The 19,160-nt window shown below is 50.5% G+C and overlaps 2 protein-coding genes across 5 annotated transcripts in view; both read right to left on the bottom strand.

The window, feature by feature from the left end:
• Positions 1–267: 267 nt before the first annotated feature.
• On the bottom strand, positions 268–12,540 carry engase (endo-beta-N-acetylglucosaminidase). 4 transcript variants are annotated; one of them, XM_060046018.1, is made up of 15 exons: positions 12,083–12,540; positions 11,115–11,188; positions 9,500–9,701; positions 8,147–8,295; positions 7,878–8,032; positions 7,621–7,769; positions 6,782–6,965; positions 6,546–6,652; positions 4,398–4,509; positions 3,499–3,707; positions 3,278–3,393; positions 2,077–2,176; positions 1,213–1,321; positions 666–1,050; positions 268–478 (listed from the first exon to the last, which is right to left on the bottom strand). In XM_060046018.1, the coding sequence occupies exons 1-15, from the start codon at positions 12,208–12,210 to the stop codon at positions 456–458; spliced, it is 2,202 nt and encodes a 733-aa protein (XP_059902001.1). In that variant the 5' UTR covers positions 12,211–12,540; the 3' UTR covers positions 268–455. The 4 variants fall into 4 exon arrangements, with proteins under 4 accessions (XP_059902001.1, XP_059902000.1, XP_059901999.1 ...); XM_060046017.1 differs by having other exon boundaries at positions 462–524; positions 595–1,050; positions 12,083–12,539; XM_060046016.1 differs by lacking the exon at positions 268–478 and having other exon boundaries at positions 494–1,050; positions 12,083–12,539.
• A 3,388-nt stretch (positions 12,541–15,928) lies between these two features.
• LOC132453093 (growth hormone secretagogue receptor type 1-like) overlaps positions 15,929–19,160 on the bottom strand; it is a 5,120-nt gene continuing 1,888 nt past the window's right edge. The window contains exons 2-4 of the mRNA XM_060046015.1: positions 18,235–18,486; positions 17,616–17,907; positions 15,929–17,112 (exon numbers count right to left, since the gene is read on the bottom strand). Of these exons, the coding sequence (XP_059901998.1) occupies positions 16,328–17,112; positions 17,616–17,907; positions 18,235–18,486 (1,329 nt within the window). The 3' untranslated portion in view covers positions 15,929–16,327. The remainder of the gene's footprint in view (positions 17,113–17,615; positions 17,908–18,234; positions 18,487–19,160) is intronic.

The raw sequence follows: 19,160 nt of genomic DNA, 5'->3' as shown, positions 1-19,160 counted from the left end.
TCACTAACGGGACCCCCCCCTCCAGCTCTCACTAACGGGACCCCCCCCTCCAGCTCTCACTAACGGGACCCCCCCCTCCAGCTCTCACTAACGGGACCCCCCCCCCCCTCCAGCTCTCACTAACGGGACCCCCCCCCCTCCAGCTCTCACTAACGGGACCCCCCCCCCTCCAGCTCTCACTAACGGGACCCCCCCCCCTCCAGCTCTCACTAACGGGACCCCCCCCCCCTCCAGGGACGAGGGGGAGGTCTTCGTTAGGGTTCAAGGTGTCCCTGAACTGTCCTCTTCTGGGGCTGGGTTCATTATCCACTGGTCCTCCAGGTCGGGTTAGACGTCCACTGGTCTCCACTGGTGTCTACTGGTCTCCACTGGTGTCTACTGGTCTCCACTTGTGTCTACTGGTGTCTACTGGTCTCCACTTGTGTCTACTGGTGTCTACTGGTCTCCACTTGTGTCTACTGGTCTCCACTGGTCTCCAGTGTCTCCACTGGTCTTGGTCTCCACTGGTCTCGGTCTCTACTGGTCTTGGTCTCCACTGGTCTCTACTGGTCTTGGTCTCTACTGGTCTTGGTCTCTACTGGTCTTGGTCTCCACTGGTCTCGGTCTCTACTGGTCTCCACTGGTCTCGGTCTCTACTGGTCTCTACTGGTCCCCACTGGTCTCCACTGGTCCTGAGTAGCTCAGGCTCCTCCGGCCCCAGAGGGCCTCCGGGACCAGGAGGCCCTCCTTCAGGACGGGTTCCACCCTCAGCTCCACCCTGGCGGGGGGCCCCGGGACCTCCAGCTCCGTCAGGCGGAACAGGGTGGAGTACGCCCGGCCCAGCGGCACCGGGGGCCCGGCCTGGGCGCGGGGCCCCGGGCCCCTCAGCCGCCGCCACGACAGGCGGAAGTAGCGCCAGAGCCGGGGGGGGAAGCTCCAGCGCAGCGTGGCGCTGAGGCGCAGGGCGCCGGGGCCCGAGGGGCCGCCGGGGGCCCGGCGCCACACCACGTCCTCGATGCAGACCCCCTGGACCGCCTCGCGGGGGGCCTGAAGGCCGGCCTGGTCCAGGACCTGGAGGTGAACAGGCGGTCAGAAAGGTCAGTACATAACCAGCTCCCCAGTTGGGGTCGGCTGGGACGGGGCCCCCGTGTCTAGAGGAGGACTTCCTACTTCCTGTCCCCTTATCCTAGCGGGGGCATGCTCCTCGTGATGCTGTGAGGCTCAGTGTCTCACCATCACCTCCCCCAGGCGGCAGGAGAAGGCCACGTCGTGGGGCTGCTCCCGCTGCACCCAGACCAGGACCTCTCTCAGCTCACAGTCCTGGAGCTCCAGACGGTAGCACCTAGAGGGGCACCGGGCACAGACCATCAGACAGAGGGTCCCGGGTTAGCCCTAGCCTTCCCCTTCTAGGATTTACCCCAGCATTCCCTTTTTAGGGCTTACCCTAGCATTCCCATTCTAGGGCTAACCCTGGCATTCCCGTTCTAGGGCTAACCCTGGCATTCCCATTCTAGGGCTAACCCCAGCATTCCCGTTCTAGGGTTTACCCTAACCCTGGCATTCCCGTTCTAGGGCTAACCCTAGCATTCCCGTTCTAGGGCTAACCCTAACCCTGGCATTCCCGTTCTAGGGCTAACCCTAGCATTCCCGTTCTAGGGCTAACCCTAACCCTGGCATTCCCATTCTAGGGCTAACCCTAGCATTCCCGTTCTAGGGCTAACCCTAACTCTGGCATTCCCGTTCTAGGGCTAACCCTAGCATTCCCGTTCTAGGGCTAACCCTGGCATTCCCGTTCTAGGGCTAACCCTAGCATTCCCGTTCTAGGGCTAACCCTAACTCTGGCATTCCCGTTCTAGGGCTAACCCTAGCATTCCCGTTCTAGGGCTAACCCTAACTCTGGCATTCCCGTTCTAGGGCTAACCCTAGCATTCCCGTTCTAGGGCTAACCCTGGCATTCCCGTTCTAGGGCTAACCCTAGCATTCCCGTTCTAGGGCTAACCCTAACTCTGGCATTCCCGTTCTAGGGCTAACCCTAGCATTCCCGTTCTAGGGCTAACCCTGGCCCTAGACTGCATGAGGTCATCCACTGCCACCCACCGGACGGTCCATCCGCCGCGGCCCCAGCCTCCGCTGAGCCGGTCCAGGGTCCTGACCACGGGGTCCGAGTCCTCCAGGGCCGCAGGGCGACCTGTGACCTCTGGCCGGGGGAGGGAACACACAGCAGATTAACAGGGAGTCCATTCGTTCATTAGCTGCAGTAAGACCATGTCACATGATGCTTTGTACCTGCAGTGTTCCCCCAGCACTGTATGGTTAAGACGCCCGCCTTAACAATACGGCCCCGCCTTGACTACCAATTTATAAAAAAAATGATTATAATATATATTTAATTTATTTTTCAATTTGTTTTTGCTCTAGACGGCTAGTGGTTGATAATGGCATTGCATGAGTGAGTTGTGTTTTGGCTCTCCTGTGTTACCATAGTTACCGTGTTCCCTAGTTTAATGCAACATTCCAGAGAGCACAGCCTGTCAGTTCCTTCTCTTTTTGGTTGTCCAGAGAAAGTCTTAGTCCGTGAGTATTAATGTTTGAAGCATTCAAATCATTTCTGTGGCTTAACAATTATGTTTGTTTAATTTCGGAATGATTAGGTTTCCTTATAAATCGCAAATGCTAATCACGGTAGCATTTCCCATTGAATTACAGTGTCAAATTAGCTGTTAGATGTTAATGGATACTCTTTTGTTGAATGCTATTGCTTAGCTTATCATAGCTTTGTATATTGTACATTCATTTTACATGAGGAGATTGTAATTTCATGTTTTGTATGTTTTTACAGTTTTACAAGTTTGGAAGTAAACAAGGAACCCTTTTATTTCAAGGGACCAACTTCATGTTAGCTTTCTGCTAAGCTAACCTAATCGAGAGCAAGAGCAGAATATATACATATATATAAATGTATTATTTATTTATTTATAATTATTGTTTAAATATTATGCATCAACAAAGTACAAAACTCCCGTAGGGAAAGAAAACATACTTCCATCAGATACAAAAAATAAAGATAAATAATGCATCGGTGATACTGTTCAAAACAATAGTCGTTCGAACTGAAAACCCTCACGCAGACCGCAGGGCCACGAGACAACCCCCCACCCCCCACCCTTTGACCACCTTCACTAAGACAGTTTCTTGGGGAAACACTGACCTGATTCTAAAGCCTCTGGTACACGTACACACACACGTACACGTACACGTACACGTACAGACAGACAGACAGACAGACAGACAGACAGACCTATCGTTTTGTCTTTAATCCAGCGTAACTCCGGTGAGACGCTGACTCCGGCTGAAGCCTTGAAGAACAGCGTCACCAGGGAGACGGGGGGGAGAGGGAGCTGGAGGGAGAAGACCCTGAGGGGGGAGGGAGGGAGAGAGAGCATGAGAGGGGGGAGGGGGACAACATGAGGGGGAGGGAGGGAGAGAGAGCATGAGGGCCTCCCCTTGTGAGGCACCCACCTGAACCCGACCCCAGGGGGCTCGGCGGCAGCCAGCTGCCCCTCCAGTAGCAGGGAGCTGCCCCCGCTCCAGGCCTCCTCCGGGCAGCCCCTCGCCCTCAGCCCCCCGCCCTCCTCCTCCGGGGGGGCCCTCGCCCTCAGGGCCTCCTGGCCGTACAGCGGCTGCAGCTCCTGGGCGCTGAGGTTGAACCAGCCGCCCCTCTTCTCCAGCTACAGGGAGAGAGAGTCTTAGTAACCAGAGCCTCCGGCCAAGATCACATGATCAGAGGTAGAGAATGACCACGCCCACCATCACCCTAACCCTAACCCTAGCATGAGAATGACCGCATCCTCCAGTTGAGGGTTAGCTCTCATTGTGTCATCGTGCCGTACCTGGCCCCTCCAGTAGAGGGCCTTGTTGTGTCATTGTGCCCTACCTGGCCCCTCCAGTAGAGGGCCTTGTTGTGTCATTGTGCCCTACCTGGCCCCTCCAGTAGAGGGCCTTGTTGTGTCATTGTGCCGTACCTGGCCCCTCCAGTAGAGGGCCTTGTTGTGTCATTGTGCCCTACCTGGCCCCTCCAGTAGAGGGCCTTGTTGTGTCATTGTGCCCTACCTGGCCCCTCCAGTAGAGGGCCTTGTTGTGTCATTGTGCCCTACCTGGCCCCTCCAGTAGAGGGCCTTGTTGTGTCATTGTGCCCTACCTGGCCCCTCCAGTAGAGGGCCTTGTTGTGTCATTGTGCCGTACCTGGCCCCGCCAGTAGAGGGCCTTGTTGTGTCATTGTGCCCTACCTGGCCCCTCCAGTAGAGGGCCTTGTTGTGTCATTGTGCCCTACCTGGCCCCTCCAGTAGAGGGCCTTGTTGTGTCATTGTGCCGTACCTGGCCCCGCCAGTAGAGGGCCTTGTTGTGTCATTGTGCCGTACCTGGCCCCTCCAGTAGAGGGCCTTCCCAAAGCCCTGACAGAAGGATGAGACGAAGGGGAGCGTTGTGGTGGAACGATGGGGCTCCAGCCAGTCCGACAGCAGCGCCCAGAACCTGAAACCACATCAGACACCAATCAGTGGCATCGTCTTGAACTGACGTCGACAAACTACCTTCCGCCTTACTTCCGTGTTTACTATGTTCAAGTGATTCAAGCGTTCATGCAGCATGTGCGCGTCCAAAGTTTCAGACTTGCCGACCAAAATAACTGTGAAAGATCGCGAAAAGCAGTATCCTGGTATTCTACATGAAAGCGGGGGAAAATTATTTTGCACTGCATGCAACATTGTGGTGGAACATAAGCATGAATCTTCCATTGATAAGCATTTTGCCACCGCGAAACATAACTAAAGAACTGCAGGCAGGACGTCAGACGACGAGGCAGATCACTATGACACAGGCTGTTGAATCCAAGTCAATTGCCAGCGCGGAAAGAATCAAGAATCAATTATTCATAGGACCATTTCTCAGTGTTTTTGTTCTTTTAATTACCTTAATATTTAACAAATTACCTGGGGAAAATTGTAGCATTAACTTAATATTTAACATCCGGAAAATCGCAAGTTTCGTAACTTTTATTGCAACTATAACTTCGTTTCGCATTATAAACGCAACAAAACCTAAAAAACACCACAACTTTCATCGCAACTTTTTGGAGAAGCTCACGCAACATCAGGCACTTTAGGCCGCAACAATCTCAAAAAAGGTCCGCGAAATCCTGGAGGGACTGATCTTTGATCAAACCTGCCCCAACCAGTACACACCAGTCACTGGAGAACTGATTAAATCACCCAGTAGACACGTCACTGGAGAACTGATTAAATCACCCAGTAGACACCAGTCACTGAATCAAAGCTGGATCAGTGATTCAGAGGAGGACTAAAGCTGGTTCAGTGTTTCAGAGGAGGACTAAAGCTGGTTCAGTGTTTCAGAGGAGGACTAAAGCTGGTTCAGTGTTTCAGAGGAGGACTAAAGCTGGTTCAGTGTTTCAGAGGAGGACTAAAGCTGGTTCAGTGTTTCAGAGGAGGACTAAAGCTGGTTCAGTGTTTCAGAGGAGGACTAAAGCTGGTTCAGTGTTTCAGAGGAGGACTAAAGCTGGTTTAGTGTTTCAGAGGAGGACTAAAGCTGGTTCAGTGTTTCAGAGGAGGACTAAAGCTGGTTCAGTGTTTCAGAGGACTAAAGCTGGTTCAGTGTTTCAGAGGAGGACTAAAGCTGGTTCAGTGTTTCAGAGGAGGACTAAAGCTGGTTGAGAGGAGGAATAAAGCTGGTTCAGTGTTTCAGAGGAGGACTAAAGCTGGTTCAGTGTTTCAGAGGAGGACTAAAGCTGGTTCAGTGTTTCAGAGGAGGACTAAAGCTGGTTTAGTGTTTCAGAGGAGGACTAAAGCTGGTTCAGTGTTTCAGAGGAGGACTAAAGCTGGTTCAGTGTTTCAGAGGAGGACTAAAGCTGGTTCAGTGTTTCAGAGGACTAAAGCTGGTTCAGTGTTTCAGAGGAGGACTAAAGCTGGTTCAGTGTTTCAGAGGAGGACTAAAGCTGGTTGAGAGGAGGAATAAAGCTGGTTCAGTGTTTCAGAGGAGGACTAAAGCTGGTTCAGTGTTTCAGAGGAGGACTAAAGCTGGTTCATTGTTTCAGAGGAGGACTAAAGCTGGTTCATTGTTTCAGAGGACTAAAGCTGGTTAAGTGTGACAGAGGAGGACTAAAGCTGGTTCAGTGTTTCAGAGGAGGACTAAAGCTGGTTCAGTGTTTCAGAGGAGGACTAAAGCTGGTTCAGTGTTTCAGAGGAGGACTAAAGCTGGTTCCGTGTTTCAGAGGAGGACTAAAGCTGGTTCAGTGTTTCAGAGGAGGACTAAAGCTGGTTCAGTGTTTCAGAGGAGGACTAAAGCTGGTTCAGTGTTTCAGAGGAGGACTAAAGCTGGTTCAGTGTTTCAGAGGAGGACTAAAGCTGGTTCAGTGTTTCAGAGGAGGACTAAAGCTGGTTCAGAGTTTCAGAGGAGGACTAAAGCTGGTTCAGTGTTTCAGAGGACTAAAGCTGGTTCAGTGTTTCAGAGGAGGAATAAAGCTGGTGTAGTGTTTCAGGGCAGAGGGATCTCACTTGTCCTGGTGGAGGCGGAAGCTGGTCTTATCAGGAATAGTCTCGTACACCCAGCCTGGGGCGAAGATGGCCGCTGAGAAGTTGTGTTTCCGAATGAGTTTTAGCGCCTGCGAACGAGAGGTGAACCGTTAATTCAACCATCATATGAAAGTCTACTATATCCACTGCCCCACTTTAAACACACCAACGCTCCGTTTGCCTCCTGGTCAATAAAGTCCATCTTATCTCATGAGCACCTTGTTGGTGTCCAGCATGCCCCCGACCACCTCCCCCCTGGCGAAGACGTCCACCCCCACGTACACGTCGGCCCGCCGGCCCCCGAGGGCGGCGTCCTCAACAGCCATGGAGCCCATGGCCTCTAGGCTGCTCTCTGTCCAGTTGTAGTTGGTGAACAAACCGTCACAGGCATCAAAAAACATCCTGAGGAAACAGAAAAGAAGTTCATCGTCCATATGCAGAACTCCTCAAAGGCAGAGGACTGAGGCTGGGGGTATAAGGCTGGGGGTATAAGGCTGGGGACTGAGGCTAACCCCTCACCTGTCTATGGTCTCACCCTCCTCCCCTGTTGTGTCTATGGTCTCATGATCCTCACCTGTCTATGGTCTCACCCTCCTCCCCTGTTGTGTCTATGGTCTCATGATCCTCACCTGTCTATGGTCTCACCCTCCTCCCCTGTTGTGTCTATGGTCTCATGATCCTCACCTGTCTATGGTCTCACCCTCCTCCCGTTGTGTCTATGGTCTCACCCTCCTCCCCTGTTGTGTCTATGGTCTCACCCTCCTCCCCTGTTGTGTCTATGGTCTCATGATCCTCACCTGTCTATGGTCTCACCCTCCTCCCCTGTTGTGTCTATGGTCTCATGATCCTCACCTGTCTATAGTCTCACCCTCCTCACCTGTTGTGTCTATGGTCTCACCCTCCTCCCCTGTTGTGTCTATGGTCTCACCCTCCTCCCCTGTTGTGTCTATGGTCTCACCCTCCTCCCCTGCTGTGTCTATGGTCTCACCCTCCTCCCCTGTTGTGTCTGTGGTCTCACCCTCCTCACCTGTTGTGTCTATGGTCTCATGATCCTCACCTGTTGCGCGCGTTCAGCTCGTTCTGCCACTCCAGCTTCCCGTCCTCCAGCACGCTGTCGTACCAGATCACCAGGCTGCCGGGCCGCCGCAGGTGCATCTGGTCCGTCAGGTAGTGCAGGAAGAGAGGCGTGTTCCTCACGGCCGCTTCCTGAGGAAGGCCTTCAGGTTCAACGCTGCCTTCCAACGCTCGTCTCTAAGATGGAGGCTTAGCTAAGCCCCCTTCCTCATGAAGCACCCCCCCCCCCCCGGTACTCACACTGAGGCTGTTCTCGATGTTCACCAGCCAGCCGTCGAAGCCGTGGTAGTGGCTGATCTGAACCAGCCGGTCGGCGACCTGCCGGTACGACTCTTCACCGGTGAGGAACGCCTCACACACCGCGGCGCCTTCCGTCCACTCAGTGATGAACGTCCCTGGACGGCGGCAGACACTCAATTAGCTTGGTTTTCAAACTCGAAAAAGATAATAATTCTAAATATAAAGAGCATGTGCAGGGTGCATGTGAACCGTCACTCCTAAAGCCCCACCCATCACCAGGACCCCGTGCCGATGAGCCGCGTTGATCCACACGGCCGGCGGGACGGTCACCAGGTTGTGGGTGAAGTAGTTGAAGATGTCGATGTGCTGCCAGTGGTAGAAGGCATAGGGCGCCTCCGACTCCGTCCCCTGGACGAACCTTAAAGGAACCAATCACATCGTCAGGATACGATGCTTAGAACAGCTGCTTTACGATTGGCTCAGTGCCAGAGCCCATTCCCCTGCCATCCCAACTTTGTACACCTTCACCATACCTGTACTCCTCCAGCCAAGCCCAGCGCACTGGAGTCCATGATGGCCACCAATGGTGAGCCTGGCCTAATTCACACCTCAAATACCCTCATCTCACATGGTCTGGGGCGGACTCTGACCTGCGACCCCGTCTCATGTCCGCACGCTCTCGCACCACATCACAGGGACGTGGTCCCGCGGGCAGAGGAGATACAATTTGAGGAGGAGGAGTCTTCCATACCTGGAGGTATGGTGAGCTAGGTAGGGATGGTAAGATGGCTTCGCTATGCCTTTAAAACAGATTTACCGGAAGTCAACATGTCAAAATCATCACCAATGATGTTTCTAAAGTAAACAAAGCAAAATCCATCAAAACAGACTTCAGAGAAAGATGTGGTTACCCCTTTAAGGCCCAGGTAGCATTGGAGAGAGGCCAAGGTTAGACCAACTCCAAACAAATAAAAGATATAGGCTTGAAATTTAGAATGGGTATACTATGGGATCTCCTCTTTTGAGCCATTGTAGATAGCCAAGCCTATAGCTGTTTAAACGTCGCACATTTGTATTTTACCAAAATATGTATATCTCTGCCTTCTCTGGTCAATTGCTACACTTGTTCAGCGTGAATGGTGAGGTCTATGGTGAGGTCTAACCTGCTACAGGCGGGCCAAGCAGCTTTTATGACCTCAGGCAGTGACTGTGAGCCTTCGGCCAACTTGTGGTCATTGCATCAAATCCAAATAGCTCAACTTATGGGCCAATCTGCCCCTTCTGTTATTCCCTTCCCCATTGTACAAGTTCTACAAGCCCGCCAATATACACAACTTTGGACCACGTAATTTTTTAGATATTGCTGAATTTCTCAGGAAGAATATATTAAGAATAATAGAGGGTTAATGGTAAACAAAAGTAATAATAATAATAACATTGATACTATTAATAAGGTTCCTACGGTTTTGTAGGACCCCTAATAAGAATAAAAACAATAACATCAACCTAGTCTTGTGGAAATGTTAACTTATTTAAATTCTTAACAAAGCTTTTGTACGTGAGCCTTGTTCCTCTATGAATTAACAGAGCAGCCTCTGAACTAAAGAGCTGACAGCTCCCACCTGTCGTCAAGGTAACCCCCCATCATGTCATGTGACACCAGGGTGCGGTGGCCGCTGGTCGCCAGCGGGGGGTCCCGTGCAGCGAGAGGCACGGTGGCCACGTCCAGGGGGCTGGCAGACCCCCGCCCCCAAGACAGCAGCTCGGAGAGCGTCCGCAGGCCGCTGCTGACCGGCTCCGAGGTGCTGGGGTCATAATGCTGCTCTGGGGAGGAACCATTAAGACCAGTAAACACACCAGTGCTGCTCTGGGGAGGAACCATTAAGACCAGTAAACACACCAGTGCTGCTCTGGAGAGGAACCATTAGGACCAGTAAACACACCAGTGCTGCTCTGGGGAGGAACCATTAGGACCAGTAAACACACCAGTGCTGCTCTGGGGAGGAACCATTAAGACCAGTAAACACACCAGTGCTGCTCTGGGGAGGAACCATTAGGACCAGTAAACACACCAGTGCTGCTCTGGGGAGGAACCATTAAGACCAGTAAACACACCAGTGCTGCTCTGGGGAGGAACCATTAAGACCAGTAAACACACCAGTGCTGCTCTGGAGAGGAACCATTAAGACCAGTAAACACACCAGTGCTGCTCTGGAGAGGAACCATTAGGACCAGTAAACACACCAGTGCTGCTCTGGGGAGGAACCATTAAGACCAGTAAACACACCAGTGCTGCTCTGGGGAGGAACCATTAAGACCAGTAAACACACCAGTGCTCCCAACAGGGGAGGAACCATTAAGACCAGTAAACACACCAGTGCTCCCAACAGGGGAGGAACCATTAAGACCAGTAAACACACCAGTGCTCCCAACAGGGGAGGAACAATTAAGACCAGTAAACACACCAGTGCTGCCAACAGGGGAGGAACCATTAAGACCAGTAAACACACCAGTGCTCCCAACAGGGGAGGAACAATTAAGACCAGTAAACACACCAGTGCTGCCAACCATTAAGACCAGTAAACACCAGTGCTGCTCTGGGGAGGAACCATTAAGACCAGTAAACACACCAGTGCTCCCAACAGGGGAGGAACAATTAAGACCAGTAAACACACCAGTGCTGCCAACAGGGGAGGAACCATTAAGACCAGTAAACACCAGTGCTGCTCTGGGGAGGAACCATTAAGACCAGTAAACACACCAGTGCTCCCAACAGGGGAAGAACCATTAAGACCAGTAAACACACCATTGCTCCCAACAGGGGAGGAACCATTAAGACCAGTAAACACACCAGTGCTCCCAACAGGGGAAGAACCATTAAGACCAGTAAACACACCATTGCTCCCAACAGGGGAGGAACCATTAAGACCAGTAAACACACCATTGCTCCCAACACAGTGTGCTCAGTGATCGTTCAGCACAATCAAGACTGATAGTCTTGAACATATTTGATACTACAATTTATAGAAACAACCGTTATAAAATGTGCATGAGTAAAAGCACATAATATGAATTTAAACCACAATAAGAGAAGAAGTTAAAACATTAAGGTGGGAAGGTGATTAAAGGGTGGTTACACAACTGGCCTTTTAACAGTGTCTTGAATCAACAGTTAAGTCATAACCTGTATTATATTATTACTACAGTAGCAGAGTCATTTGGATGACAAGGAGTCACCTGGAAGAGACGATGGTCTGAATGTTACGAATTCATGAGCGTCTGAATCTGAATGATCCAGACAGGACTCCGGCCTAGAGGAGACGTGAAGGAACATGTTATAATAAAGAAACACAGATATATATATATATAAGACAAAGGACTCCAGCCTGAAGGAGACAAGAAGGAACATGAAGAGTTATAATAATAAGGTATAATAAGGGTGTGTTCACACAGGCAGTTTTTTTTTTTCAGGTGTGAGTGGATGTTTTACATTATAGTCCTATGATAGTGTTTTTGTTAAAAAAATCCTGGGGTCTTCTAAAAACACCGCTGCCAGCGGGTTTTTTCCCCTGCTCTGGGTGGTTTTCAAGTTGGGAAAAGTTCAACCCGCCAAGAAAAAGCACGTCAGGCAGTTTTTTGACAGCTGACCGAGAACTTACGTCACTAGGAAAGTCCTCAAAACACGTATTGTTTAAATAATATGGCTTGCCTCATGTGGGTGTCTTGCTTTATTATTGAAGACGCAACGATGCGCAAAAGGGTTTCAAATTGACTCTTGTCGAGTCTGAAATCCGCACTGAACCGTGCATTATCAAACCGTAGCTCTTGTATCAAACTATGAAATGCACCGTTACCGTACTGCTGCCGTTCCCGGTTTATATCATGCACCCACAAACGGGAAGGTTCGTCGTTCTCCTCGTCGTTGTCATCTAACGCCAAAACAAGGGCTATTTTTCTCATCCTCGACATTGTAACTAGTTGACACTGATACAAGTAGCGTACTCAAACCACTTTGATACTGTAACCGATTTGCAACGTATGTGCTCTAGAACATTGTGCTCTCGAATGAACTAGACAAAAAAAAGTTAGTTTTTCAGTTGGTAAAAAATCGCTCTGGTCAGGTGTTTTTTAATATAAAAAAAAACTGCCTGTGTGAACACACCCTAATGAGTTATAATAAAGATAAGTGAGGATCATCAGCCCACCCGTCGCTCCCCGCGGGGGGCTGCGGTGCCGCCGCTCCGTCCTCCTCCAGCCCCCCGACCCCCGGTTCTTCACCCTGGTCCCCCTCCAGCACCCCGACCCCAGGTCCGTCACCCTGGTCGGGATCCATCCTCAGATTAAGACTTTGTAGGTATCTTTAGTTACTTCTGGTCGGATCCATCCTTCGATAAACACTTAATAGTTTTAGTTCTCGTTGGTTCCTTGTCTTTACGTCATTTCCTGCCCTTCTCCACCGCTGTGTCAGATCGCTCCAAATAGTTTGATGTCATCTAAACAACCGGAAACTAAACTAAACTAAATTAAACGAGTGAATGATGAAGGGGACACATGTTCTTTATATATATATATATATATATATATACTGGATATATTCCACATGTTCCTATCCAGGTTCTTCCGGGTTCAAGACAACTCGGAATTTTTCGCTTCTTTGAGTTCTGAGTTGTCTTGAAAGCAGCACTAGACGGAGTGCCTTGGTATCACTCCGCCCCTCGGTCGGTTACACACTGTGGATTATATAGGCCGTAGTTGACCTGTATGTTAAGGGTTATTGTAAACTCAATGGTTGCATAGCAGCACTGTTATAATTACTGTTAGCAACATCACCTCTGTTATTGCCTTTAAAAATATCTTCCTTTCTATAGAAGTGAATGTCATGTCATTATTTTGTACATTTTATAATTGATTGTAGATAATATATATTATATGCTTGCATACTGCCTTCCTTAAAAGGCCTTTCTTATTTAAAATAGTAGTAAGAGTATGAGTGATTAAATACAGAAGCAATGTATTTAGACACAGTACAAGACATTTATTAATATCTATATAAAAATATTTTTAAATGACCAAATATATAAAGAGCGGCTCGTTCAGTTGACGGTTGATTTTGGGACACCGGGGTTCAGAGGAAGGAGTTTGTAGTTTCCGTTCAGCTCTGGTCGTGTAGAGCTGGCCCCTGTGAGGCCAAAGACGTTGCATTCAGATGAGTAGAAATATCCATCCTTTACCATCTCGGAAATGTAGACCATGGCCACACCACTATTCAATCTGACAGAACAGTAGCATATCCAAGTCCTCATCAAACGATACCTTCCCCTTCGGTTGAATATTAAAGGACTTTAGTGACATGTACCTCTGTGTGTTAGTATGACATGTACCTCTGAGTATTAGTATGACATGTACCTCTGTGTGTTAGTATGACGTGTACCTCTGTGTGTTAGTATGACATGTACCTCTGTGTGTTACATGTACCTCTGTGTGTTAGTATGACATGTACCTCTGTGTGTTAGTATGACATGTACCTCTGAGTATTAGTATGACATGTACCTCTGTGTGTTACATGTACCTCTGAGTGTTAGTATGACATGTACCTCTGAGTATTAGTATGACATGTACCTCTGAGTATTAGTATGACATGTACCTCTGTGTGTTACATGTACCTCTGAGTGTTAGTATGACATGTACCTCTGTGTGTTACATGTACCTCTGAGTGTTAGTATGACATGTACCTCTGAGTATTAGTATGACATGTACCTCTGTGTGTTAGTATGACATGTACCTCTGTGTGTTAGTATGACATGTACCTCTGTGTGTTTGTATGACATGTACCTCTGTATGTTACATGTACCTCTGTGTGTTAGTATGACATGTACCTCTGAGTATTAGTAGGACATGTACCTCTGTGTGTTAGTATGACATGTACCTCTGTGTGTTAGTATGACATGTACCTCTGTGTGTTAGTATGACATGTACCTCTGTGTGTTAGTATGACATGTACCTCTGTGTGTTAGTATGACATGTACCTCTGTGTGTTAGTATGACATGTACCTCTGTGTGTTAGTATGACATGTACCTCTGTGTGTTAGTATGACATGTACCTCTGTGTGTTAGTATGACATGTACCTCTGTGTGTTAGTATGACGTGTACCTCTGTGTGTTAGTAGGACATGTACCTCTGTGTGTTACATGTACCTCTGTGTGTTAGTCTCTGTGCGTTAATATGACATGAACCTCTGAGTATTAGTAGGACATGTACCTCTGTGTGTTACATGTACCTCTGTGTGTTAGTAGGACATGTACCTCTGTGTGTTACATGTACCTCTGTGTGTTAGTATGACGTGTACCTCTGTGTGTTACATGTACCTCTGTGTGTTAGTAGGACATGTACCTCTGTGTGTTAGTATGACATGTACCTCTGTGTGTTACATGTACCTCTGTGTGTTAGTAGGACATGTACCTCTGTGTGTTAGTAGGACATGTACCTCTGTGTGTTAGTATGACATGTACCTCTGTGTGTTACATGTACCTCTGTGTGTTAGTATGACATGTACCTCTGTGTGTTAGTAGGACATGTACCTCTGTGTGTTACATGTACCTCTGTGTGTTACATGTACCTCTGTGTGTTACATGTACCTCTGTGTGTTAGTAGGACATGTACCTCTGTGTGTTACATGTACCTCTGTGTGTTACATGTACCTCTGTGTGTTAGTAGGACATGTACCTCTGTGTGTTACATGTACCTCTGTGTGTTAGTAGGACATGTACCTCTGTGTGTTAGTAGGACATGTACCTCTGTGTGTTACATGTACCTCTGTGTGTTACATGTACCTCTGTGTGTTACATGTACCTCTGTGTGTTACATGTACCTCTGTGTGTTACATGTACCTCTGTGTGTTAGTAGGACATGTACCTCTGTGTGTTAGTATGACATGTACCTCTGTGTGTTACATGTACCTCTGTGTGTTACATGTACCTCTGTGTGTTAGTATGACATGTACCTCTGTGTGTTAGTATGACATGTACCTCTGTATGTTACATGTACCTCTGTGTGTTACATGTACCTCTGTGTGTTAGTAGGACATGTACCTCTGTGTGTTACATGTACCTCTGTGTGTTACATATACCTCTGTGTGTTACATGTACCTCTGTGTGTTAGTAGGACATGTACCTCTGTGTGTTAGTATGACATGTACCTCTGTGTGTTAGTATGACATGTACCTCTGTATGTTACATGTACCTCTGTGTGTTATATGTACCTCTGTGTGTTAGTAGGACATGTACCTCTGTGTGTTACATGTACCTCTGTGTGTTAGTATGACATGTACCTCTGAGTATTAGTCTGACATGTACCTCTGTGTGTTAGTAGGACATGTACCTCTGTGTGTTAGTAGGACATGTACCTCTGTGTGTTACATGTACCTCTGTGTGTTACATGTACCTCTGTGTGTTAGTAGGACATGTACCTCTGTGTGTTACATTTACCTCTGTGTGTTACATGTACCTCTGTGTGTTAGTATGACATGTACCTCTGTGTGTTACATGTACCTCTGTGTGTTAGTAGGACATGTACCTCTGTGTGTTACATGTACCTCTGTGTGTTAGTAGGACATGTACCTCTGTGTGTTACATGTACCTCTGTGTGTTACATGTACCTCTGTGTGTTACATGTACCTCTGTGTGTTAGTAGGACATGTACCTCTGTGTGTTACATGTACCTCTGTGTGTTACATGTACCTCTGTGTGTTAGTAGGACATGTACCTCTGTGTGTTACATGTACCTCTGTGTGTTGGTAGGAAATGTACCTCTGTGTGTTACATGTACCTCTGTGTGTTAGTAGGACATGTACCTCTGTGTGTTAGTAGGACATGTACCTCTGTGTGTTACATGTACCTCTGTGTGTTACATGTACCTCTGTGTGTTACATGTACCTCTGTGTGTTAGTAGGACATGTACCTCTGTGTGTTAGTAGGACATGTACCTCTGTGTGTTACATGTACCTCTGTGTGTTACATTTACCTCTGTGTGTTACATGTACCTCTGTGTGTTAGTAGGACATGTACCTCTCCATGAGGTGTGGACTGTGGTCCCTGCTGCTGGCTTCGCTGAACGGGATTGTGCTCCCGAGAACCAGAGACTCTAATGAAAACATTAATATCAACTTCTGACATATCACAGTGTGTAATGCAATACACACCAAACATCTGCCGTTTGCCTGATGGCATCAATTCCAAGAATAGCCCTGTGACATATAGAGATGTAAGAGCAGTCACACACACTCACACTCACACACACAAACAACACACACACATAGACTTGTAAACACATGTAAGGGTTTTCCTACTAATGATATGCACACACATCTAGAGAGCTAAGTGTTCACGTCCATTGATTCTCCCATCCTATATGTATAACATTAAACATGGCCCTTCCTTCGTTCAGACGAGGTTCACATGGTGGTGGTGGTGGAGGGGGGCGGGGGCAGGGCGCGCACGCCGCTCCCCTCGCCGCTCCCCTCGCCGCTCCCCAAGCCGCTGCGGGGGTGCACCAGGCCGCGCGTCAGGCTGCGCACGGCCTGGCGGTACCGGCCCGACATCAGGTTGTACAGCAGCGGGTTGACAGCGGCGCTCAGGTAGAACAGCATGAAGGAGACCAGGTTGAAGTACTGAGTCAGGTGGTAGAGCAGGTAGGGGTCCATCTGGACCTCCGTCTGGACCTCCGTCTGGACCTCCATCTGGACCTCCGTCTGGGCCTCCGTCTGGGCCTCCGACTGGGCCTCCGTCTGGACCTCCGTCTGGACCTCCGTCTGGGCCTCCGTCTGGACCTCCGTCTGGACCTCCGTCGGGACCTCCTTCTGGGCCTTCGTCTGGGCCTTCGTCTGGGCCTTCGTCTGGGCCTCCATCTGGACCTCCGTCTGGGCCTCCGTCTGGGCCTCCATCTGGACCTCCGTCTGGACCTCCGTGTGCTCTGTCAGCCTTCCTGTGTTGAAGGGTCGTTCTCCGTGACCTCGTAGGGCGTGTGCGTCCGTGACCTCGTTCAGTGGCCCGTCTGGGACGGGGCGTGCGGCCATCTTGGCTGTGTTTCCGTCCGTCCCGTTTCCAGAGGGCCGCTGTTGGTCCATGTTGGCTCCCATGTACACTTCCTGTCCGACCGTAGAGCCCAGGGAGAAGGACAGGATAGTCCGGCCAATGTGGAACGGCAGCCAGCACAGGACAAACACCAAGACGATGACCCCTGGAGGTCGGGGAGGAAGAGGGAGAAGACAATAATAACCACGTGATAAAGTGGACACAGGATGTTGACTCCTGGAGGGAGGCGAGAGAGGAGGATAATAATATAACATGTGGTAAGACAGAATGGAAACCAACTCCATTACTAGAGCCAGTGCTCCCAGGGTTAGGGTTAACCTATGTCCTAGCTCCAGGGTTAGGGTTAACCTATGTCCTAGCTCCAGGGTAAGGGTTAGGGTTAACCTATGTCCTAACACCAGGGTTAGGGTTAACCTAAGTCCTAACTCCATTACTAGAGCCAGTGCTCCCAGGGTTAGGGTTAACCTATGTCCTAGCTCCAGGGTTAGGGTTAACCTATGTCCTAGCTCCAGGGTAAGGGTTAGGGTTAACCTATGTCCTAGCTCCAGGGTTAGGGTTAACCAAAGTCCTAACTCCAGGGTAAGGGTTAGGGTTAACCTATGTCCTAGCTCCAGGGTTAGGGTTAACCTATGTCCTAGTATTTCTCACCGAGCATCTTGACAGTATACCGATGGCTTTTATCTCTTCGGCTGCTTGGGGGGCGGAGCATCAGTGTACGTCCAATCAGGCTGTAGACAACGGCCAGGATGCCAAGCGACACCAGGAAGTACAGGTTAGACAGGATCATCATGGCTGACATCAGGCCAGAGGTGGCTGCGTAGTCCGTGCAGCGGCACTCTGCGTTGTCCGGCGGGGTCTCTGTTCCCCCGCCTCGCTCTCCTCTCCTCGGGGGCCTCTCCGTCACTGCAGCCTCCGTCACTGATCCTCCAGATCCACTCTTCTTTCTGTCACCTTCTCCTCCACCTCCTGCCGTCGCTGCAGACAGCCCGGCCTCCCCCTCCGTCCCGCCCTCTCTCTGCTGGCGTCCCTCCACCCGTCCCTCCGTCTCATCCCCTCCCCCCTCTGCCCCCTCTCCCCCGGCCGGCCACCGCTCCGTCGCCCCGTCCCGCGGCCCGGGCACAAACCCCCCTGTCAGGCATCCCTCGTCCTGCCCCCGTCCGCTTCCTGCCCAGTCCACCCTCCTCTCCGCCCGCTGCACCTCCACCTCCACCCAGCCCGCCCCCTGCCCCGCCCCCTGCCCCGCCCCCTGCCCCGCCTCCTGCCCCACATCCTCCACACCGACCATGAGCAGCACGGGCGTGGCACTGAGCGCCGCCAACAGCCACAGGCAGCCAATCAGGGCCTTGGTACGCTGGCGCGTCACAAAGGTCTTGGTGAGGATGGGCCAGCAGACGGCCATGTAGCGCTCCAGAGAGAGGAAGGTGATGTGCAGGATGGTGGAGAAGGTGCAGCACTCGGAGAGGAACATGGTCAGCTTGCAGGCCGCGTCCCCCAGGGGCCAGGGCCGGGGCCTCCAGAGCTGGGGGGGGGCAGGGTGAGGGTGAGGGGGAGGGTTAAGGGGTTAGGGTTAGGATAAGGGTTAGAGGGTGAGGTTAAGGGGGAGGGGGATGGTAAGAGTGAGGGGGAGGGTGAAGGGGAGGGTTAGAGTTAGGGTGAGGGTGAGGGTGAGAGGGTGAGGGTTAGGGTGAGGGTTAGAGTGAGGGTGAGAGGGTGAGGGTAAGGGTGAGGGTTAGAGTGAGGGTGAGAGGGTGAGGGTTAGGGTAAGGGTTAGAGGGTGAGGGTGAGGTTAAGGTTTAGAGTGGGGGTTAAGGTGAGGGTTAGGGTTAGAGGAAAAGGGTGAGGGTGAGGGTTAGGGTGAGGGTTAGAGTGAGGGTGAGAGGGTGAGGGTTAGAGGGTGAGGGTTAGGGTAAGGGTTAGAGGATGAGGGTGAGGTTAAGGTTTAGAGTGGGGGTTAAGGTGAGGGTTAGGGTTAGAGGAAAAGGGTGAGGGTGAGGGTTAGGGTGAGGGTTAGAGTGAGGGTGAGAGGGTGAGGGTAAGGGTGAGGGTTAGAGGGTGAGGGTTAGGGTAAGGGTTAGAGGGTGAGGGTGAGGTTAAGGTTTAGAGTGGGGGTTAAGGTGAGGGTTAGGGTTAGAGGAAAAGGGTGAGGGTGAGGGTTAGGGTGAGGGTTAGAGTGAGGGTGAGAGGGTGAGGGTA

This window comes from Gadus macrocephalus, chromosome 2, assembly GCF_031168955.1.
Source record: "Gadus macrocephalus chromosome 2, ASM3116895v1".
In the NCBI taxonomy this organism is placed as follows: Eukaryota; Metazoa; Chordata; class Actinopteri; order Gadiformes; family Gadidae; genus Gadus; species Gadus macrocephalus.
Note: the sequence above shows the minus strand (reverse complement) of the source record. Positions and strands in the feature narration are given on the sequence as shown.

Bases quoted from the DNA above. Each gene is read 5' to 3' on its own strand.
- engase (XM_060046018.1), bottom strand. From the start codon at position 12,210: ATGGATCCCGACCAGGGTGACGGACCTGGGGTCGGGGTGCTGGAGGGG. The intron at 11,189-12,082 runs GTGGGCTGATGA...CGTCTCCTCTAG, and splicing joins CCCCCCGCGGGGAGCGACGG to GCCGGAGTCCTGTCTGGATC. The intron at 3,708-4,397 runs GTACGGCACAAT...CTCTCCCTGTAG, and splicing joins CCCTCTACTGGAGGGGCCAG to CTGGAGAAGAGGGGCGGCTG.